The sequence below is a fragment of the Nylanderia fulva genome, unplaced genomic scaffold (assembly GCF_048542155.1).
Source record: "Nylanderia fulva isolate GAGA-0341 unplaced genomic scaffold, ASM4854215v1 Scaffold8, whole genome shotgun sequence".
NCBI lineage: Eukaryota > Metazoa > Arthropoda > Insecta > Hymenoptera > Formicidae > Nylanderia > Nylanderia fulva.
Window position 1 is genome coordinate 715,992 of NW_028190916.1, and position 25,398 is coordinate 741,389.

A 25,398-nucleotide genomic window follows, 5' to 3' on the forward strand; every position below is an offset into this window, starting at 1 on the left:
AGATTATGAGCATAACTCAGACTGTGGTACTGATTTGACCGTGATGAAAGCTAATCATTCACAGATTGTATCTTGTTTTATTATACCAAATGCAAAATTCGAGACTGAAGAGCAAAAGTAATTTTATTTCGAATAATCATGATACTGTGCGAACCATTTTTTTTTAATCGAAAGCTTTCGAAATGTATTTTGGTTTGAGTTTATCATTGACTTTTTTATTCCCAATTATTGTATGAATGTATTAAAAACATGCCATACGTTTCCACTCTTTACTCATCAGATTATTTTTATTACTCATTTAATTACTCATCAGATTATTTTTTTTATCATTCATTACTAAAATTTCTAAAAATTATATTTCAATATGCATCAATTAATATATATTTCGTTCAATTAATATATTACTATTCGGGACATCCTCCCTCGCGATTCTTGGAAATACGCCAAAGTGCTCTAGTAATCATTATAAGTACGATAATGTGTATTTAAGATCGAGAGGCAAGCAATACGCCAATTAAACACACATAAGTGCGCTTAATTTATGCCTTTTCTATCATCAAGTCTCACTTTTTAAGGCCCCGGGGTAAAATTCTTAAGCTCTAAGGCGTTACTCGCGTGTGACGCGTGCAATTTCTCGTGGAAATTATTCCACGGACGCCAACGGCAGTTTGTGATATATGGCCAGGCGCGCGCGAGACGTGTCCCTCCTACACACGTGACCCCTGTGACTCCGGTCCGAATATTGAATCACTTTAATATCTTGGAACGAGATACACGATGCGCACGACCAGTCATGGCTCGTCCCAATCTTCCAAGCGTACGTTCAATTACGTTTGTGCCACGCGCGTACCTGCCCATGTAATCTTAGCAATGACATCAAACTATCAAGCTACTTTAGTGTACTTCAGTGTATCCTACCGAATGTGTCCTTATAAAATATTTATCGAACACTCGTAGTAAGCTGGGAAGTCGTTCTCCAGAGAATAAATTTATATCGATCGAAAGAATTGATTATACATATATATAATTGACAATTACCACTTACCAATCTGATGTACAAGAATGCAGTTGTAGTATATTACGTTGTAACTGCAAAATATAAATATATATCCAGATTATATGCAATGTCCAAAATAATTAAATAGATTAAAAATAATAATTATGTACAATTTTTTCAGCCGATCTTTAAACAAATATTTATAAAAAATTATATTTGGAAACATTTTTCAAAAATTTTAAACTTAAAAATTAGATAAAAATTTATTTTCATATAAATAGTCATAATTATAAATGTGTTAATAACATTAAAAACAATATATATATATATATATATATATCAAGATACTAAAAAATATTTTATCTAAAAATAATATTTAAAAATATATTTAACATCTAATAAAATTCATATTTTATTAATAAAATATTTCAAATATATTTTCACGAAAAATCTAAAATATTTTTTACGCATTATATTACAAAATAATGTAAAATAGATTACCGCGAAAATATAAAAAGTAAATAAGTAAATTATAAAATAATGCTCACTCAATGCGGTGTTCCATCGTTGTTCGATGCCACCTAGGCCTCCTCCTCCTCTCTTTGCTGTTTCTTCATAACACTCACTCGCGAAAAATACAGTTAATTATTATAATTACGGGCACACGATCGTAATTGTCAACAGAATATCTCAAATGCGCGAAACATTGCACGACATTTCCGGCATTACTCGAGCAGGACGCATATTTTACATTGCGACGAGAGAATTAATATGATATACAATTGCATAGATTATAATATACAATTGAATAAATATGTACTCGTGTAATAAATTTTACGTCTCGCTACGGAAACATAATTTGTAATTGATAAATAAGTTCATATTATAACACACGTAATATGCATTTTGATCAATTACCACGATATGAATTAACGATCGTACTCATTAATAAAATGCGTTTCGTGCTCGATCTAATTCAATTCATCATGTATTTGCAACATTTCATTTATAATTTGAAAATAAGAAAATAATGACAATGAAAGCTTAATATCGTTTGATATGATGTATAATTTACGCGCGATAAAACATCAAAAAATAAACAATTATAATTCAATGCTACATACGTTATATATCTCAAATGGATAAATATCAATGAAAATATATCAAGATCGTTCGAAATATTAGAAGCTTTTCATTATTTCAATCACTCCATTCTGCTATTTTGTGCTTCGGTTTAATCTAACTTTACTACCTTTTCATACCTATAAATTGCGTGAAATACCTGCTTCGATGAAAAGCCGTAATCTCGACATATTTAGGAATCGAGAGTTAATTAATCGTGCACGTCGATAATCATTAATTGTAATGGGAAATGATCATGCTTCAAGATATAATACGAAAAACACGGAGCGCGACACGCCACGGCTTTCCCGCTCGAGTCTCGTCGCGCGAATGACAAGGCCACTCAGGGTAAACATGGCGCGCACTATGTTTACGCGCCTTAGCCTTGAATACTGAACATAGTACAGCTCGTAATATTTTTTTGTTGGGAGCCTATGAAATATTTAACACATTACAGTATAAATTTTATGCAAAATATTCTGTTCTCTGAAAAGAAATTAATTATAACGAAACGGCTAATATATATATTATTACGACTTTTTGAATTATTTAATCAATTCGAATGGATATTATTACGCGCTCTTAATTTAAAGTGATTAATAAATTATATCTTTGATAATCATTTTTAAACTGACATTACGTATAATACATGAATGTTTAATTAATTCAAATAAAATTAGATCATCAGAGAGATACAATCATTTTTATATGTATATTAATAATTAATTTAAAATTTTTTACATAGATTATTTGTCGCACAAATTAAAATCGATAAATCGATTTACTTATGTAATTTTGAATATTACAATTATGCAAATATTTTTTTAATTTCAGTGTATATGTATATTTTATACTTAACATTATCAAGAAATTATATTATCGCAGCAAGGCAAAATTTGATGGCGCAATTTTCGATGTTCAATCATAATTTTCGCCTTGTTCTTTATATATATTCTTTCTAAAATTACGATCGTGCACGTATAATCGTAATTAACTGTATTTTCGCAAATTGTTTTACAAGTGCCACATATAAATAGCGAAAAATAAATAAAAAAGAGAAAGACCTAAGTGGCATCAATCAAGTGATAGCGAAGCAACCATTGTGTATTTCGTAACTTATTTATTATTAAAATTAGTTGCTTTATCGCAGTAATATGATCTATTGTACATTATTTTAATATAATATAAAATGCGTAAATGTAATATAATACATATAAAATATATATATATTTAAAATTTTATTTAGAATATACTTAAATTTTTACTTAAATTTGTAATAAAAAATATATTTTTTTAACATTGTTAAAATTTATAAATGCTTAGATTATTCATATAAAAATGAAATTTTTATTTTTATTATATAATATTTTTAAAAGTTTACACCTAACAAATTTTTTTTTAAAACAATTTTTTATTATTTAGATATTTATATTATCATGTAAATGACAGTAAATTTATTTTCAAATACGAGGATAAAGAAACTTTTATTAATTTAATCATTATAGTGAATTTCTCTTATCTCTATATGCACACATTTTATTTAAAATTATACACAGAATTACTGTCCATTCTATCTCCATTCTATTTCCATATGTTTTGATCTTTAGACAATTTGACTTAAAAAATGTTGTTTACTAGTGGATTTACAATTCACACAATAACCAAAATATTAAACACATTAAGCAAAATTAAACGTTTAAATTAAATTTTCGTAATAACGTCGGATCGTAAAAAATTATGTTAATAGTACTTAATGTATGGATAGTACAGAAACTGAAATGTGAGACATTATAATTACTTTTTCTTACATATAATATTTCACTTCCCCATTGAACAAAAATAGCGTAGTAAACAATATTATATAAATATTCTTAGCAAAATTCTGTTGCAAACTCATGATACTGACAATGAGAATCTTTAACAAATAATTCTAAATTAATTTTAAAAGAATTAGAAATATGTAATCTAGTTATTAAAATAAAAATTAAATGACATACGGTGTTATTAATGAACTTTTTTCATGAATTCATTAACATATGAATTTGACACACATATATTTTTTTATGTTGAATGTGTTTCGATATACGTGTAAATTCATATATTAAAGGATTAATGACACCGTTTGTATATATATTTACTTATACAATTTATTTTTATAGAGACCGGCTTTTTATAACACACCAATCTACAAAGATGCCTTTTTGGAAATGTTAATTTTACTAAAAACTTGCAATATACATATATACACATATACATTTATAAACGCGCAAGCGTGATTAATGTACATACATGTGTATATATGTATATAAATCATAAAATAAAGTGTCATGAGACTTTCGACGAAGTCTATTGATTCGTTAATGACCTAAAATAATAAAATACGAAGTAAAATAAAAAATAAATGATAATCCTTAAGAGTCGCCAGTAATAAATAATGAAAATCTCTCCTCCAATTTTAAAGTCGACCAGACTGGCAATAATTTATTTTAAAAATTAGTTAAATTACAACGTTTCGGCTGTCATTGCAGCCCTTTTCAAGTAATCAGATTAATACAATAAATCAAATTTACAGCAAACCCCCGACAAAATTAACCATTGTTCATCAAAACAATGGTTAATTTTGTCGGGGGTTTGCTGTAAATTTGATTTATTGTATTAATCTGATTACTTGAAAAGGGCTGCAATGACAGCCGAAACGTTGTAATTTAACTAATTTTTAAAATAAATTATTGCCAGTCTGGTCGACTTTAAAATTGGAGGAGAGATTTTCAAAATAAAAAATGTTAGCAAGAGGTATGTGTTATTGATATCGAATAGATGTAGCACGTTACAGAGTTCACACACACACACACACACACACGCGCAATTCAAATCTGTAGGAATTTTATCATCCAAATTAAAAAAATAATCAACCCTTAATCGCACAACTGCAATGTACATTCGCCTTATAAGAGTCACAAAATACAGCATTCCTGCATTCCTCGGACACTTACCAATCTGTTGTTAATATTACATGGAAATCGTACGTTAAGTATCATTATCGTATATTCCTAACGAAAACATGGTCACTTGTTTTGATTGAATCGTCCCTTCGTTTGTCGTCGCGATTGCGTGCTGATCGAAGTCGTGAGAAAATTTTCCTCAAACGTATCCACGGCAAAGTCTTGCTCCTTATGTACTTTAGGCATGATTCTGCTGGCCGGTCCGTTTCGCCTCAGCCGAATGTTTACTGCGCGCTCCATGATACCGTTTCGGATCTGCTGCTTCTTCTTCTGATTATGGAGCTGCTTGGCCACCGCCGTTCTGGAAGGCGGCAGTGGCGGCGGCGGCGGCGGCGGTGGCATCTTCGGCGGTAATCGCGCAGCTGGACCAGCCGGCAATCGCGGTGGACCAGCCATCCTGGGCATACGTGGCGGGAAACCGGGATGCCCGGGATAACCGGGTGGCGTCGGCGGCATCGCCGGACGTAAAGGCGGCGGTCCATACCTAAACCTGGGCCCGTAAAGCCCAGGTGGGCCCATCGGCGGCGGAATAGGAGGCATACCGAGCGGAGGAGGAGGCATCGGTCCGAATCCCGGAGGCGGCGGACCCGCGAATCTCTGCAGTGAAAACGGACCGCCGTTTGCGAAGCCTCGACGCGACATCGCCCCATACCCTGGCGGTCCCATCGTTCGAGCTGAGTTTTTCAATGCCGAACGTGTCTTCGAATTTTTCTTGGCCGGAAGTGCGATAGGAGAAATCTTCGGACTCAAAACGACTTTACTCGTATCGATCTTCTCACCGCATTGAACCTCCTTCAACGCGGCGAGATAAATATCGCGTTCGATGGGATATCCGCGTGCGTCCCCGAAAGCTAAATACAGACAGAGAGAATTTTCGTTTGGGCGATAAGCTTGTTAAATAAGAACGTGATTTGCATATATACGAAATATAATACTTATTGATTGTCATCGTCACTAACCTAGCTTAATGTTCACTATGTCTTTAATTAGCATACTTGTGAATGAGAGGCTTGTAGTATAATAAACAAGAACATAAATTATTATAGAGAGATTATAAATTTGCAAGTTGGAAAAACTTGATTTAAATATTGCAGCATAAATTAATTATGATTATTTATATAACTTGCAAAAAGACCAGTTTACGTATGTGAAATCATGGCCTACTAGATACTAGTTTCTTTCACAGGCAAACATATATACGCAACACAATATTTCTTCACAATTCATAAATAAATAATAATTCATTGATCATTTTTCATGTTTAATAATTAATTATTTAAGTATATAATTAAACAGTTGATTAAAATTATATGATGACTTTATCCTCGAGAATCCAATAATAATAAAATAATATAACAATTAAATATAATACATAATATAATTTTTCTAATAACGCACCTTTTAAATGTTAACATAATGTTCAACATTTAATAATAATTATTATATGATTGAAAGATCTATTAAAATAATTATAATTATTTCAACCATGAAATCCAATAATATATAGTAAAAAAATTTAACATAACAAAACGTAATACGAGAATTTTTTAAATATACCTACCTTGTACAGAATCTTGAATTACCCAACCCAGCTGTTGAATGAGATATCTATAAAAAATTGTACACCATACATGTTTCAACAACGGCTTTTCTGAGAATATTCCGATTATTTAATAACAAATAAATATAAAAATTTTATCCTGATATAATATTATACGAGATTCCAATTTCAAACGAGTATTCAGATATCTGGATAATCAAATACAAATCAAGCAAGTGAACGGCAAACGTTACTCACTTGAATAATGATAAACGAGATATATCTGAATATCACAGATAGATGAAAAAATACTACAATTAATAAAAAATAATACAGGGCTCTAGTAATAACTAGATATCAGGTACAATAAAATTATTTTTAAATTTATCTACACTAATTTTGAACGTTTGGTCCTTCCTTAGTTACGATTATCCTCAGCATACCAAAGGAAGGGAGGAAATAAGGACGTTCGCTCCTTTTAGTTCCTTCTTCTCCTTTGATTTGCTGAGGATGGTCCATAGAAAGAATCAAATCGTTTAAAATAAGTATAGAGGAATTTAAAAACAATTTTATTGCACCCCTAATATTTAACTCTTATCAGCCCTTTTTATACCGTGTTTTATATTTATATATCAAAGTCTTTTCGAGCTATTAATTAATTAATAATTGAATTAATTAAAAGCACACGATATAAAGAGTTATACAATACTGACCTACAAATTAGGTAACCGGTACGATTCACACCGTGTGTACAATGAACACCTATAAGCTCACCTGTAACAGAAAATTTACACCATTTTCTAATCCGATGACTTAAGCAGCGATATCAGCTTTATATAGACTATTGTTTTGATAAGGACCCAAAACAATAAGGATCGAAACGTTGTCTTGATTTAATAATATGTCTTAGTAACAATAAAGATACTTTTATGCCAGTTGGGTCGTTACGATTTTTCTATTTATTTATTATTCACTGGCGAGACAAAGATTTATTGATTATATATTATTAAAATGATGTTTTAATTACATTTTATTATATAAAAATCGCTGCCATCGTATATATATATATATATATAAATTGAAGTATCCGAACATTGCGCACGTTTCGCGCATATTTTCTTTTTTTCAGATATTTCGTAAGTAATGAAGAAACAATCTCGATAAAGTAATTATGCGGCGACGCAGACGAGAGTTCGGTCGGCAGGACACGCGATCAGTATCTCGAAAGTGCTTTCGAGACATCGAGCGGCGCCGAAAAGGACGCGCCGAAATATTCGCTTGCGAAAAAAGGCGTGCAATAAGGATGCATCGCGGCAAGACATACGATTCCACGGGTCATCAATTCGGCCTAGGGCGTGGGGTCGGTACCTCTTCGAGCCCAGCAAGGGGCTGATTATAATATTATCGCAAATTACCGGCGAAAACTGCGACGAATTCACGACGACTCGTGACTCCCCGACTACGGTCAGCCCAGCCGGTCGATCGCGGCAGCGTTTTCGTAAGAACTGCAATTTTAATAAGAGTAGTTGACCAGCGCATAACGATCGAAGAACGCGTCTACGACCGCTCCTTTTCCCTTCAAACTTCGGGGTCTTCTTGCTTTCGCGCGAACAAGCCGGAGGATAAGTACCAAGTACTTTAGAGGCACTTCGTACCTCCTTACAGCTCTCAGTGTGAATTAAGTGGCCCATCGCGGGTCATGCGATACGCCGTTTGACCTCTGCAAGCCGCTTGACCGAACGAAAACTACATCGGTGTATCTCTCTTGCGACGGTATACACACAGCGCGAGTTATGTCCCTCTTTCTTGGACGGACCGAGGTACCGTACTACTCGCAATGGACAATAATACAAATAAATGGAGAATTCAATGACGACGCGATAAGATTTTCAGTGAAAAAAATTGTGATAAACAGTATAATAAAACTGTTGACTGAGCACTATCTTCGATCTAACGTGTAGCATCCGAGAAAAAAGTATCGAGATAAAAGTATGCGAATGAGCAACTTGTTACTAGACTCGTGCATAAAAGCTGTTTTCTTCGTAAGAGAGTCCTTGGATTATCATATATGAGAAAATAATGATGTGAAAAATAATAGAGATTGTGAATGCTTAACATAAATAGAACATAAACCGAAAAAATCACAAAAGAAATTGAAAAGATTATAGAAGGATATTTCTATAAATTTATTTTATAAGCAAAATTATTTAATCTCTCTGAAAAAAATCGAAAGGAAAAATTTCATCATTTTTCTTTTGTTTAGAGTCTATTGAATAATTTAAATAATCTAGAGTTTTTATACATATACAATATAATTATAATAAGAAAGTTTTTTCTTTAAATCTGTACATTTTTAAAATTATTTCGACATATATTAACGACATATAAAAATTATATATTATGTTTTTAACAAAATATTTAGTTCTTATTACATTCATATTTATTTGCATATATTCGATACCGCAGATTTTGTTAAATGCAATATTTTTTTTCCAGTGTACGTATAATAATAACAATCCAAATAATTCGTATGTACGTATATACGCATATAAAATAAAATAAACTCGTTTCACGTCTGTACCTATCACGAGGTCATCTAAAGTTTGCATAAGCCAGAAACTTACATCTTTTAGCGTCGAGAATCTCAGAACACGTCGGCATCTAATGTGAATCTAGAGCCGGTACCCCTGTGGTGCAGTATGGCCTTTGTACCAACAAATAAACCGATCTTCAGATACACAAATTGTCGTAGACATACAACTACTTTGATATGTATTAATACATATCATTTCTCTGCAATTACTGTGTGTGAATATTATCTTCTCTTTATTTTTGTATAAAAGACATACACATAATTATATGTTTTATATCAAATTTAGATAATTATAACATACAATATCGACCTTTAAGTTTATATAATAAATTGTTTTTTGATATAAATAAAAAAAATTATATTTCATTGTAAGACACGTGTACCGATTATTAAATAAAATAAAAAGATTGAGAAATATTTACAGGCGGAATTTTGCTTATCGGAAATCTTCGATATTTGAGATTGTGAAACTCACGAATTCGCACTTGACTCATGTGTATGCATATACTTACATGCCCATACATAAGTATGAAATTACAACGAGCAGAGAGATATTACGATGATCTTTCAAGGCACCCTGCCGCTCAACAGTTGAAATCAAACGTTGCTCAACGGGAGCCAAAGCACACGATAATAATGTTCATCGGTCGAAAATCAGCCTTGTACACTCAGCAATATCATTAATTAAGTATAAGTCCGCGATTAATTCGGGATATCTGCTTTTTACCGTTACGATCATTCGCAGAGATACATACAGTTTTTTTCAGGTCTATGTTATAAAGATAGAATATGCTCGTCAAATTTACGACAATAATTAATCAAAAATTTACGAGATCTTTAAATAAAGAAGTCAAAACATTTCGTTTGTTAAATTTGTCATTATATAATATTGTTTCACGTTCATTGTTAATTAGGAAAATGAGTGTTATTTCTTATTCAAAAACTGTAAGCTTTTTAATTAATAATTTAAATAAAATTTCAGAAAATGTATAAAGATATTTTTAAGGAAAAATAAAATTTAAGTATGATTATATTATACGAGAAAGATTTCAGATAATACCTTACTCATCTCATATCTTTTATGAGAGGTCACATACGAGAAAAATGTGATTCGTTTACCAAAGTCAGAACAATAGCATGTTTCGCTTAACAATTCTTTGGTGGAGTAAAAGTTCACTATCACGAACCTTAGTGTGTCATATGTGAAACGACACAAAACGACGGAAAATAGGGAGTCGATTTTATAGATCAAACTCGTGTACGCTGATGAAGGTGAGGGTGAGCGATCGCATGCAAATATTGTTTTCGTCTCAACCCCCCGAGATATCGCCGACAAAAAAATTAAAAGGCAAGACTACGCACCCGGAATTGCACGTGCCACTCTGAGTACAGCGTGAAGATTGGTTTTCAGGCTACTGGAGTAGTCGTGAAGTACAACCTGAAGCGACGCGGCAAATGTGGCGATATGATATACACGCGAGTAAGGTACGTCGGCTCAAAGAGCCCCTGGTGGTGGATGCGAGATCCTGGTTACCTTGTGTCAAGAACACGCGAAGAGAACTCCTAGTAGCTCGAGAGTGAAGTAAAAGCTCGTCGGAGATATATGTATGTAAGAGCTGCTGAAACCGGGGAACGACGTTAACGTCCGGCATACATAAACATGAAAATATCGCTGGCATGTTACTGCAAGTCTTTTTGGGACGCCGATTACTGCCGTCTTAAATCAATCGAACGCACCAAGTTCGGTTGCGACGCATCGTATACGAAGCGCGAAACGGACAAAGAATTTTGCGACTTGTTTGAGAACGAAAGTAAATATTAATCCGGAAAATATAATTTATTTATTTTTTTTTTCGAAACTGCAAGAACTTAAATTTCAGAAACAATTATCTGTATGGAGAAATAATTTTTGTAATATATATATATATATATATATATATATTATAACTTGGTATAATTTAAATCTTTAAAAAATTTAAATAAATTTAAATAAGAAATATTAGGACATGCAATTTTAATTTTTACAACTCTGACACGCAATTTTAATTTTTTATGCATCACAAATTTAACAAATTACCAAGGAGATAAGAGTGATTTGTACGCGAGTCATTTTTACGTGATCAATTGGCGTCTCAGTATTGGACATTGGATATACGGTATTGATAAATGCTAAGTGGTAGGCAACGAAGCGGCTCCTTTTGCCTTGGAATGCGTCTCGACTCGTTCTTCGATGGACCGCTCCACCTCCCAGCTCAAGTTAGTCAATTCGTGAGTTTCCCACGTACAAATCTGATAGCTCTGTAAACCGCGATAACGTAACGGAATCCGCTCATGCGATTTCATCAGTGAGAATCTGGGACAATTACGTTCATTTAATATTTCACAAAGTTCCCAGGGAATCTTGAAAATTCTAAAAATTCCAGGTTATAGATTTTGTGCCTGAAAATGTTATATTAAACATATTACCTATTAAAACTATTATATGAAAACGTGAAAAGTGAAAAAATGATCCTAGATCTCTCTTAGATATGTAGATTTAAGATACAAACTATACACACCCATACACGCACACATTTGAACGTAAACTAAGAGAATCTCGAGTCTTAAATTGTACAATGAATTCCGATGCAACCTCATAGATATGACTGGTCGTTTGGCATGAGAAAAAATGGAGGAACAGATACAAATACGCAAAGGGGAGAAAAAAAGGAAGAAAGGGACGACGCGGATGTGAAGAGAAACGAGAGTAGGAGAAGAAAAAGAACAACGCTCAAGGGAACTTTCTTCTCTACTGGTTGATAAACGGCGGCAGATAATTAACAACGCCCCGGTATGTGTATTTCATGCGTGGGCGTCCTCGAATTCTGATCGGATTCGTTGGGATCGTCGCCGTTGTCGTCGTCCTTGTCGAATCGTTTCCTCTCGTCCGAGGCACAGAAGCCGGGCGAATATCGTGCAACCGCGCGAGTAAAACAACCACCGGCTATTCTACATTCGATCTCGCAACATACAATACAACCGAACCGTAATCGAGGGAGTAAATTAGGAAGGGATACGCTCGTACAGTCCTGATCAGCAGTTTCGTCCGAACGAGGATACACCTACGACGATTCCTATCAATTTTTCCTCGTCGAAACACGAGTATCCGTGTTTCGTATATTTTTTTATGCTTTCGAGGATTGTTAATACAACGTTTCTTAAAAACTATTTACCTATGCGAGTGTGTTGTTGAACTTGCATTTTAGTTGGCGCCGATCAGTTTTGCAACTTTCATCAGACATCTCAGCAATAATACAATTATTATGTATAAACCAATATATAAAACATTATATATTTGTAATTCTGTCAGACGTATAAGAAAGTTACTTCAATCGCCGAATCAAGAAACTTTGTTACGAAAAAAACTTGCATATAATTTATAAGAAATCGGCGAATGTAATATTTTTAATGTAATACAAACTCACCTTCACCGCATGTTGCCATGAAATCGTCCATCACTTTAAAGAATCTGCAAGGAAAGAGAGCAAAAATTTTTACTTTTATAGCAAAGCAACGACTCCACATCTTTATCTTTTTGTAATTTTACTTTTCGAAAAGAATTTACTTTTCAATAATCAATTTGAATCAATTTAAATTTATAAAATGTTACGTAGCCAACCGGAGCCAGCTAAAGAAACTTTCCTACAAAAAAAATTGTGAATAATGTGTATCATTGATATATGTGTGTTTAATAGCGTTGTACATATGTTTTTGTAATAATAATCAGTTTGTAAAATAGGTTTATAACTAACTAACGAGCATTAACATTCTTGCCGTCGAATTTTTTACACGGAGGGAATAATTATTTTTATCTTGTATAAACAATATAATTAACATCTTAAAATATATCTGATATATAATGTTACAAGCATGCATAATAACAGCGCCGCCTTTGAGGAGACAGCAATCTCTTATTCTTCCTTTATTTGCTGTCTATAATTTTACGAAGCAGCCAGCGCGACGGTGTGGCGATCGAATTTCCATGGAGCTGATGAAAAAAGTAATCGGCTAAATAAATATTCAGGTACTGGTAACCGGTCGAGCAAACCGGCAGTGTAATAGGTGTATGTAATAGGTATGCAGAAGCCGAGCGGCAAACGAAGGGGTATGGTAATGAGACTTAAGAGCCGGGACGTTGCACACGTCCTGAGTTATACGAGTGAGCGCAGTACGAGTCCTTTACGCGTCACGTAAGGGCGCTAAGAAGTTAAATCGATTCCGAATTATGTCATGAAAACACGCGTCCCCGACGTGGATTAATAATAGCCGCGGCGGCGGCGATTTTTCAACGGGCAACACATTTCCCCTTTTGTCTTCTATAAACTTTACCGTGAACTTACTGGAGCGGTTTCTTTGTGATCTATGGGATAAAAGGCAAGGAGAAATGGAGAGACAGGAGAAAGAGATCTTTGAAACTTCGCAGATTCGGGGAGATAGGGTGACGCTTATATAATAGTTTACGGGGGTGCAGCCATGTATCACGCTGGCTCTCCTTCAGCCATCGTCGACGAGAGATCAGAAGAGGGAGGGAAAACTTATTAACGAATTAAACCTATTTCGACAGCTCGATAAATTATTTTATATAGAAAGGTATCCTTTTTGCGTTCTTGGGAAAATTCTGAAAATATTTTCGATACGCCGAACGTTGTATTACGTTGTAATAAAGTTGATGTCAACATGTAATATTAATTTATCAAATATTATATACAAAACTTTAACATTATATAATGCATATAACAATTATTATTGTTTTTAGATTTTATTAATATATGATAAGTAAATATATTTTATTATGTAGGGAGAGAAAAAGAGGATAGTTCATTGCTCCATCAAGTATTTTTCTTTAAATTCGAAATCCTAGAATTAATTAATAAACCTGAGAGATTGTTATATATAATAAACAGAATGCTCTTCTTCAGATAAGTTTGATAAATGTGCTAACATTTAGTTTCCATAGAAATGAGAATAGTGGTGACAAGCAGAAAATTGTTTTAATCCCCGACCGCGACTACGATAGACTTAGTTAGTTCTCCGAAAAGTTACTACGTTCATCAGTATACGGGGATTGGGTGGCCCAATTGTAGCGGTCTATAGAAGCTTAATAGGACCGTTTTAGTGCCTTTGGTCCCTTTCAACTCCGAAACGGACTCCCTATAGCATCGATTAGACTAACGCGATTATAAGCAACTAACTCATTCACGACTTGCCGACTGGTTTCGACCACCGTTCGATATCGATAGCCTACGAGGTGAGAAATATTTAAAACCTTCAATGTCTGTTAACTCATAATGACTCTTGAAATAGGAGTATCTCGTTTGTTGAAAAAAGAAGAGGGATCATGCAAATGTATTTCATTAAGATCGGATTATATAAACTGTATCATATTCTTAGAATTGTCAAATATATATATATATATATATATATATATATATATAACACAGAAATTTTCAATAATATACGTACACATGACAATTTTACCTGATGAAAAATTTATTATCACAACAGTGCATCATGATTAATGCACGCGTGATACGACAAACTTACATTCACGTCTCGTAATTTACAGCGCATTGTCCGCAAAGTCAGTGCAAGAAATAAAATGAATCTTCCGTATATATACAAATCGGTAGCAGAATAACGCATAACGTCGACTGTCATTCGCTCGCACGGTCGCGGCGCATTTATAATATTTGAAATATTCGTGGTGCGTCTTCCTCGTTTCAAAAACGTGACAGCACAATCACGGAGAAATGCATCTATCACAGGGGATGAAGGCGGAGTGGGCACGGCCTTCTCCAAGATGAAATATTGAAAGATAGCTGCCGGGGCTCCGCGTGCCGCGGTGCGGCGCCGCCGAAACGTGAAAAATGACGAGTGTTAAATTAATTTGACTTTCGGATTTGAATTACAGATTCGAGGCGAACGCGGAGGTGTCGTTGTACACGGCGTTTCGCACTCGGTAGAAATTCCCCTCCAGCAGAAGAACCCAATGTCGGAGACCAGCTCCAGCATGATGATGATGATGATGATGATGATGATGATGATGATGATGATGATCATGATGATCATTATCATCATGACCATCATCATCAACGTCATTAGTACGATGACCATATTTTCTATACCGTCCTCCTCGGAAAATCAAAATCAAAAGCTCTGACCTGCTATGTGAGATGAATGGCCATCAATATTTATAAAACCAGTCATCCATCAGTGACAAACTCTACTTCAAGAATATTTTACTGCGTTATCTACTATGAATGTATAGGTTTGACCGCGTATGCACGCACACATACACACACATCGCATGTTTATCTTTTTATTCAACGTCGCGAAATATCATTTATCTCGTTCCGATGCTGTGTGTATGTGTGACCAGCCACAAATTGATTAATTTGGTCACTAGTAAATATTTCAACTCAATATAGCTTCGTTTCATTACGTTACATAATTTTGTGCGTTTTAATTTGTCATGTGGTCTTTAATCTTAAAAAAAAAAAAAGATTCAGAACTATTTTACTATTCAATACAATTATAATATAAGAAGCGATATTATGATAAAACTTTAATATTTGAAACTTATTAACATGTAAATTATTAAGTCATCGTTTCAATGAGTTTTTAAGTATATTAATTTTTGAATTTATTTTTATTATATACGTCATGTAATTATAATATATATATTTAGTACTATAATTTCAAATTTATAAATAACATTATGTAGATATATGCGACGTTCATAGCAATTATTTGCGCCCTACTGTGAAAATCATATACAATAATATCCACAACCAAGGTGTTAATGAAACACGGAGTCTTACAAGCCTCTCGTGTCTAAGCAATTTCCTCGCTAATTAACTACAGAACCTATATTGAGATTATGTTGCCGATAACTCCGGTCCGTTTCGCATAAGCCATGAAAATCACGCGTGACGAACGCAACGGAGAGACATTCGACTGGAATAAAGTGAAGCGTCCGCGTGAAACCGCGAAATGACATTTATGGTAGCGCGATTGTCGGTCGTAAGCGGTGTTCATTTGAATATCGCACGGTGTGTGGTCCTTCGCACGCGCCCACCGTACTACGTGCTCGTTTGCGTGCGTGCGTGCGTGTATGTACGTAACTTTACCGTGAGATCACGATCGGGTTGTGTTCATGCCGTGAGGACGGTGTGATTGCGTAACACGACGTGCTATCGAAAAACTTCATCGTCGCCCGGAAGAAGCGCCTATTTAAAAATCTAAATAGATATCAAGTTACAATTGCCGCCCAACAAGATGATGATAAATAAATACACCATGGCGCTTATAAATTATTTTAACATGCAGACACGCCTTGATTATCATCCGCGGAGACATATCAGACATTCGTAGTCCGTTATGCGAACGATTTTTTATTTTTTTTATCCTAGCAGATTTCGTCTGGCCAATGTATGAGATGATCAACATGTAAAAGAGAATCATCATAGATGTTCAATCGAGTCGAAAATTAGTCAACAGTGTTGAATAGCTTTATTCCTCGAACGATTCGTATCTCACGTCAAGAAGAACGATAAATTATAGATAAACGAAAAAATTTATTTAACTTGTGCATATCTTCGCGTGAAATCTTTTGATTATTTATTCAGCTTGTTTAACTAAGCAACACATTTTTAATTTATCTCTCACTTTTCTGTAGAATCACGAAATATGAGAAATGGAAATCTGCCTTTTTTATTTTATTCTACATGTTAATAATATTAAAATGCCATTTTTTTTTAATCGTGCAATATTCAAACTCAATTATTTATAAAAACGTATGTGTATACACATACATATTGTTCTATTCTATATTGTGAAGAATGATGCGAAACGCAATCGATAGTCGTTGATTGACAGATGCTATCATGTGAACTTATAATCCATGTAATTCTTTAAATGTAAAAAAAATCTTTTCGGCAAAATGTTCTAAATTATAAAATACGCGTTTGTTGAGAATCACGAAAAATAAATAACTATGTGTACCTGCGATCAAAGTAATCCTGTTACGGAAGAATATCATACTGCATTTTCTGACTTGGAAACGTATATAACCTAAATTATCCATGTTTTACTTATAAAAAAAAAAACGGAAAATTATTTCAACTTATTGAGAATATATTGGAGAAATCTTGTAAATTTTAGATCACCTCGAGAAGAGTGGCGTACATCGACACGATATAATGAGGCAGTTATTACGGCACCAGAATTCACACCGACTCCAACACGAAGACCTCAACGAGATATTCAACGTGCTATTCCACGAATGCCTATGAGAACACGTAGAATGGATCTCACAGCTGGAGTGGCTATTGTTCCACGACGAATCGATTGTAAGCACAAAACTCGCGTATAATCAGACGAATAGCATAGTAAGAGATTCAACGTATAAATATAACAAAGTATGTAATGCGAAATATGATAAAACCTGATGAGATATTAGTCTAAAACTAATAGATATAAAATTATTTCTCTCTAACTCATAATTTTTTGACCCTTTTTATTATATATGTTGCGCTGAAATTCACTAAAATTATAATTAATATCAGCCTACGAACAAATCTTTTCAGCGATACAAGTCATATTTATTACAATAATTTGTATAAAGCTGTTATCAGCTTATTAAAATTATTGTAATAAATGACTTGTGTTGCCGACTTATGTCTACAAGATATAAATCTTATGCACACGGTTACTGCTCCTATGCTTATTTTTCATTCTTTCAACAAAGCTACTGCAAACTCGCTTGAAACTATTATAAACGTGCTATAAGATTATTTAATAATCAAATTTTTTTTATTCAGTCGACGCGTTAGACGATGATTTTAACGGCGAAGATATGGGAGGTAAGTTGCGATTGCATTATGATTTGTGCGTTCAAAGATTCAAATCATTCGCTCAATATCGTTGCTTTTCTTTTTTTTTAGACGTGACAAGAAGAAGGGTAGAACGAAGCACGCCACAGCAACCCGAAGTGACTGCTCCTGGAACGTATAGGCTGAGACGCACAAGAGCGCCACAATTTCCAAGGGAAATCAAAAGGCAATACGCACCAAGAATGACTAGAATGACACCTTGCGGGAAATGTTTAAGAGTAAGCGATTTAACGCATCTTTCTCTGTTTGCAATAAGCAGAACTGTCCACTTTAATACGTCCCGATCAAACAAGAGAAACCAACATATTTTTGAATTTAAATTAAAATCCGGTATGCCGAGAATGTTTCTGATCATGTTTCTTGGAAGTGAAGTATGTGGTCATCTCATACGGTTAGAGCTGACCTAGAGTTAAGTTTCCTACCGCTCCCAAGCGCAGTTTTGGCTGCCCTTTCTTCCGCTCATAAATTCGTTTTCTCCGATTTTTACTTATGTCTAACGCTTCGCATCAATCTTTCTTTCGCGTTGCCCTACATTTAGACGAGAAGACGAAGAAAATATTCAGTGCAAATAAATCTATTTATACAAATGCGATTATTTATCAATTTTATTAAAATATCTAGAAATTATTATTAGACATTCAATAGTTAACGATATTCAACTGTAAACTCACTAATGTACAAATCTCATTTCCTTGACAGATGTAAAAGCATTGAAGTAGCACCAAAATGCAATCAACGGATTTACACAAGTATGTATATCCAGACTTCTTTGCATTTTTACACTTTACACACAGCATATTTTATTTATTTGTAAATATTATCGTGAAGAAGCCCATATAATTATTATTCAGGTATTGCAACATACGCAAAAAGTAAGAGAAAATCCTTGGAAAGAAGAACAACACACGATATTACAATGAAATGAGCATCTTGTTTCGCGTTCGTCGTAATTCACGACCGCGAATTGTGTTTTTACACAAGTACAAATGGACCAGCGAAGAAGGTGGCCGATCGCCTGAACGTGAGATTCGTGTTTGAGAATGTTTAATGCATGGACCGCGCGCGGTCGTAGGCAGATAGATGAACGGTTATCCGATGTTTGTATGGCTATACTCCCAGCACAGATCCCGGAACCCCGAAGATATCGTAGAAGTACTGCGCAAACACTCTGACTGACTGTTTCTCAATCAGAGTCGCGTACGGAAGGCGCACGGTTATAGCAACACTCTGTACACGCCTGTTTTCACGGTCATTCCATCTCTTCCAAGTGCGCAATTTGTCATCATATAAAGCATATATTTAAATGCATTCAATTTCATAAACAACATATGACCACGTATCTCCATTTCAAAATGAATATATTCAAATTGTAGAAATTTATCGAAGGAATTTATCATATAGAATTTACAATCGGAAACATATTTTGGCACAGAATTAAAAGTCAATCGTGTACATATAATATGATATAATAAAAGGTAAAAGAATCGAACTTGGACGTATCTTTATACACAAATTTGGTGCCGTATTTTTAAAATATGTTTCTAATCAATATTTATAAATGCAATGAAATGCAAAATCAAATTTCTTTTAAAATAAAATAACAAGATTAATGAGAAACGACATGATTTCGTCATTTTTCTACTGAAAGATTGATAAATAGTCAATAATATTGAATATTAAATAACATAGTGATCATGTTTGAGGAGTCTTCGTCGAGGAGAAAATTAACATTATATATTGCATGCCTGACTATCCTCTATACGTGAGAATAATTATCTCTGATCGAGAATGGTTAATCGATTCGTTGAATCCTCTCAGACAAAAAAGTTTACTCGGTATTTCATGCGAAATCGCCTTTGCACCATTACCTCATATCGCACGAGGAGGCGCGTGCACGCGAAGTCGCGGAGGACGCGAGTGGTGGCGAATTTACGTAATGAAGCGATCGCCCGGGTGGTCCCGAGCGTGAGACGCGCGTACGCACGTTCCTCTGGCCGTCTCGACGCGAGACGCTTGCCAAGGTGGAGAGAACAAAGAAGAGGGATCTCTCTCTTGCTGCTCTCGAGGACGACTTGTAGCGTCGTCGTGCCTCGTCGGGCCTCGTCGAGCCGAATTAACGGCACCGGAAATAAGTGAAGCAACGTGCACGCGCTCGGACGCATTATACGGCAGAGAAGAAGGAGCGCGCGCCGTACGTTTTACCACCCACAATCACTTGCCAAAACATGCCTCTCCCGTGGATCTCCGAGCTCTTCGTCAGGGCACCGGCCCCGAGACGCCACACGTCAGAATATTTGAGATGGGTTCGCCCCGGGCGCTAAAGGAACCAATCGACGATCTTTCAGAGAAACGTCGTCGGCATTTATGTTCGCGCGATCTGCGGAGATTACCTTTCCTCTTTGGCGGGATATATAGATTTCCTCTGTTGAAAACTTGCAGAAAGTCCAAAGATTCTTTTTAATTATGTTTTCATCTCGCTCAAATCGTTCATTTGGAAGATAAGCGCTAAATATATAATAGTTTTTTTTTTAAATTGTCAGCTATGCAACTATCTCGACCGATGATCAAATGCAATTTAATAATTTATTGGAGACATTATGGAAAAATTAGATCTACTTTCCTCGATAACAGTATTTTGCTCAATAAACTAAAAAAAATTTTAATTTTTTCAAGTGATCTCTTATGTATTCCCCGAGTATCGCGAATATATTTTCACGCTCGCAAAATATATACACAGCATCCTGCAATACAAGACAGAGAACATGTGGAAACTTATGTTCGATGTCCTTGCAAATAAAGACGTCTGTCGTACACCCACGTTTCTTGCACTTTCGCGTGTACTCGTTTTAAGCTCATAGAGAATTACGTGCACACGTGGTTTGGATAAATTCGATCGCATTTAATCAGATCACTGTCACACCGCAATATAAATATTATAATATATTAAACCATCTTGTATTTTTTTATTTCTATTTTAAAGTATATATCATTTTTTAATGAAATAATACTTTCATGTAAAATAGCTTTTTTTATTTAAGAATTTTAAATTTGAATTTTTCAATCAAATACTTAATTTTATTATTTACTATATTTTCTATCAAATATTATATTGCAGTAACCATCTCGTTTTTTTATTTTCAATTTGTTAAACACATAAATTCTATAGGATAAGTTAAATTTCTGAGAAACTTTTGCTTCTCAATTGGAATCATACGGTACATTTAATAGATATTAAATGTACCTTATTTTTATCAAAACACACGTACGACAAATAGAGAAAAGAAGCGAAAGAAACAGCAAAGTTTCGATCTATCTCGGCATGCCAAAGTAAAGATATGAGAAACTGACGAAGCATAGAGAGAGACTAGAATCGCCGAGAGAATGACAGTGGGACGGCGCGTTGAACGCGGAGGTGGAGAGTTGACAACGTTGATGAATATAGTCGGATGCAACATAAATCGGCCTGCGCACAGTCTTATGCACCATGAGTATAAGGAACCCGAGCCAGAGTTGCTGCAGCTCGGCAGCAGTCCTCGCATCAGGTTTACATTGCATGCGCTTATGTTTCAATTAACATCGTGTTTCATGTGAAATTGCTTAATCCGCCGCGCATGCGGCTAACAAGCCGCTATCAACGTGATTATCGTTAGTAACTAGCTCACGTTCACGGAACAAACGCTATCAAACACGCATTGCTTAAGGTGGCTATTAATTTTTTAAAGATAACGCGTTAACATTCTATTTATACACATCACTTAATTATAAAACTATATTGTATAATTTTTAATAAGAACTATATCTATTATATTCATAAATATACATCATAATTTAATAATTATATATACGATGAAATAAAACGTTCAATGTTGAATAATAATTTATAAAAAATAATAGATATGTGTATAAAATTAGCGTCTCTACGCGTTATCTGTTTTTATTAATTTTTAATCAAGCAAATTAATTAAGTATTAAATAAACACATTTGTTGCCCCAAGTCCAGTTAGCCGACCACTCGAGAAATGCGCAATTAACCGCGTCAAATTTAAGACTCCATCGCGAGTGAGCATAATCACGTGTCGGTTTTTTTCCCACGATTTCTCCTTTAATCGCCTTTAACCGCGTCAATCCTGAATTCACAGCGCTGCGAAATAAGGAAACGTCGTTTACCTTCCGAATACCATTTTCGAGCGACAGAACATCGACGCCCGCTGTAAAGATATTTTTGGCATATGCTTGCGGCGCTTCGTAGACACGTTCTCGCGAGGATATCCTTGAGGCAAAAGATCAACAACTTCGATCTTCCGGGCGCGCGCGAAAAACGAAGAGATTCCGCGTCCGCGGCATTAAGTCAACGTTAACCGTCCAATAAATTCAATACGAGAATACCTCGCGACCTCGAAGGATCGACTTGGTAAAAAAAAAATTGCAGCTTCCTGATTCTGCGATTGTTGGTTTATCTCGTTGGTTTGTCACCATCCCTGCGCTTTCGTCAGAGTTCAAGGATATCTATAGGATATTAAGTGGCGCCTAGTTTTCACCTATTCCATACCTCCTCTCCCTCACCACCCTTTCTCCATCTCTCTTTCTCCCTTATTTTGGCAGCGCCGGTAAGCGATTCGATCCTATCAAGGATGCAGTTAATTACACGTCGCGCAACAGCCGAGCCACAAAGCCATCAGGACTCGCTCAAAGAGATCAACAAGAGAGCATGCCGAGACCAGACAGGCGATAGGCTATTCGCATACCTGCCGGCTATTAACCGTTGATGCGAATCACCGTTTTATCCTCGAATTATACAAATCGGGCCGCGTCCTTTGTGCGGGCTGATCGACGATCGAGAAAGGAGAGCGAGATGCCGGATGATCGCGAAAGGTCGTGCTTTGACCCGCGAATGGACGATTCAAACGCCACGATTTTTTTTTTGTTTTTATTGAGAAAATATCTCATCTGTATTTATTACCCGTCTCCCGTTCGGTCGAACAAATAAATAGTATTTAATGCGACGCGACGTTGTTAAGAGCGCGAACAGATGTCACGTTTTTCGCGCGATGCACTTACGAGAATGTTTTTAGTAGCGCTTTCGCCGCGAGAAATAATCGCGTCGAATATCGCCGTGAAATGTCTTTATATTTCTTCGCGACCGCAAAACACTTAAGAGACACGGTAATTAATACCTTCATTACCGTAATAATAAATAGTTTTTATACCTCATAAGAAATCGTTAATTGCAGCACTCGAGCATTGCTCTTTCCTGATCGTATAATGCAGTTCTTACACATTAACCGATTATATAGTACTTAGAGATATTTTTCGCATGTGACAACGGGAGAGAAAGAGGAAGAAACAGAAGAGAGAAAAAATAAGGAAACGGAAGAGCGCAGTGCACAATATTCGGTAAATCATTGGACGTTTACTGCAGTTAATTAGTCGACCGACCCCATCAGACTGTTTTGCATGTATCGTTTGGAGAAAAGCCACACGCGTGTGTGCGATGGCGCCGTGCAAAGATTAACATGCATCCTCATCCCGCACGAGCGAAATATCGGATGTTATCTTGAACATCTTAGGAATTTCAAGAATTTTTTTATTAAGCCTCTTCCGATTACCTCGACGATCATTAGATGAGAATTTCAGTGATTATTTGTGTCTTCTCTGTTTATATCAGAAAAGTTTACGCGATCCATTAAGTTCAAGAAGAAGATTATTAAAGAATTAAAGAAACTTATATAAATAGCTATTGACAGAATATTAATATGTATATACATCTATTGATATGAAAATATAGTTATATAAATTTCTTTTACTAAAGATCAAAACAGTTTTATAAAAAAAACCTCCCTCTGTTCCCCTTTTAAATAATTTTTTTAATAAAAAATAAATATGTAACATTTGTATAATATATCTTGTTATAAGCCTAAATATATATGATATAAAATTTGAGCTGTAAATCCATTATCATAAATATGTATTATTAAAAATTGTCATAAAAACGCATCTCTAATAATAAAAGGATGCTAATATTACTATATATTTTTTTATATCACAGATAAATTTTTAAAGATGCAAATATGCACGACTAAAAATAATGTTTGTTTGAAAAATCGCGTCTACGCAGAAACGTTAAAACGCGGATATTGAATCATCGTTCCCTGGCAATGATTAGCCAAACAGAACAAAAATTGTCACGATCTCAGTCTCATTGTGCAAGATAGATCATAACTAAATTCATTACTCGATGCAATATGAACTAAGATATTCCGAGGACAGTGTAACATGATTCGCTATATAGCGGACATTGTATCTAAATTAGCGGACAAAAATACCGTGAAAGAATTAGAAAAAAGCAATGGTAAGCAATAAATGTCTGATGTGATATTCGCTCTTGATATCTCAAATGTTCAGAGGATAAAAAAACGATATACGCTAAGCTTTCTTAGTAGTAACATGTGATTTGCAGACAGAATGATTAATTAGTCACTTATGCAATACGAATCTTGCATCAACAATCGCCGATGAGAAGAATAATAATGCAAAACATAATTGGCACATTAAGATTAATATAAGTATTAGAAGAATCTTGCTTGGAAATCGATTAAGTTGCTTATGAAACCCATCATAATTTGATGAGATCACTATTGTGTCAAAATGATTGCTTCTTGTAGTAGAAAAATAATAATCTTTAAATTTTAACTAATTATAGTTTGAGAAATATGTGTTATATAAGAAATTCTGATACTAAACTATCGCAAGAAATTTACAAAATTTACGATGATTTCAAAAACATTCTAAACAATGAGTTTGTGTGACTGACAATATCATTATATCTTTTAAGCCAATATAAATATTTCATTCAATGAATGAAGTAACACGAGGTATGCCGCATCGTATGTTGTAAATAACACACAGTTATACTTACTTTTTAATTAGATCCATAGGCGGCACTTTTCTTCCTGGTATAGCAATCTTCTCGTATTTAACACCAGCATTTGTAAATTCCTAAAACAGAGACGTCAACTACATCAACAATCGCATGCATATTATTATGTAACAAAGGCAGAATGTTCGCCGTCGCAGATGCATTAATTGAGTACGAGCACTATAATTTGATCGGCCGAGCTATTGTCATGTTAAATCTTCATTCATTAGCATCACTAATTATCACACATCAAACCGTCAATTATAAACAATGTTAATAATCATATATTTCTGAA

The 25,398-nt window shown here is 34.6% G+C and overlaps 2 protein-coding genes across 2 annotated transcripts in view; one reads left to right on the plus strand and one right to left on the minus strand.

Moving 5' to 3' along the window:
* Positions 1–4,749: 4,749 nt before the first annotated feature.
* The window catches only part of LOC114929518 (uncharacterized), a 51,068-nt gene continuing 30,419 nt past the window's right edge, over positions 4,750–25,398 (minus strand). The window contains exons 5-9 of the mRNA XM_085489178.1: positions 25,104–25,183; positions 12,719–12,762; positions 7,375–7,435; positions 6,683–6,729; positions 4,750–5,972 (exon numbers count right to left, since the gene is read on the minus strand). Of these exons, the coding sequence (XP_085345304.1) occupies positions 5,185–5,972; positions 6,683–6,729; positions 7,375–7,435; positions 12,719–12,762; positions 25,104–25,183 (1,020 nt within the window). The 3' untranslated portion in view covers positions 4,750–5,184. The remainder of the gene's footprint in view (positions 5,973–6,682; positions 6,730–7,374; positions 7,436–12,718; positions 12,763–25,103; positions 25,184–25,398) is intronic.
* Positions 17,290–18,461, plus strand: LOC114929520 (uncharacterized). The gene is made up of 5 exons (XM_085489226.1): positions 17,290–17,357; positions 17,457–17,644; positions 18,116–18,157; positions 18,239–18,405; positions 18,447–18,461. Exons 1-5 carry the CDS (start codon positions 17,290–17,292, stop codon positions 18,459–18,461), a joined length of 480 nt encoding a protein of 159 aa, XP_085345352.1.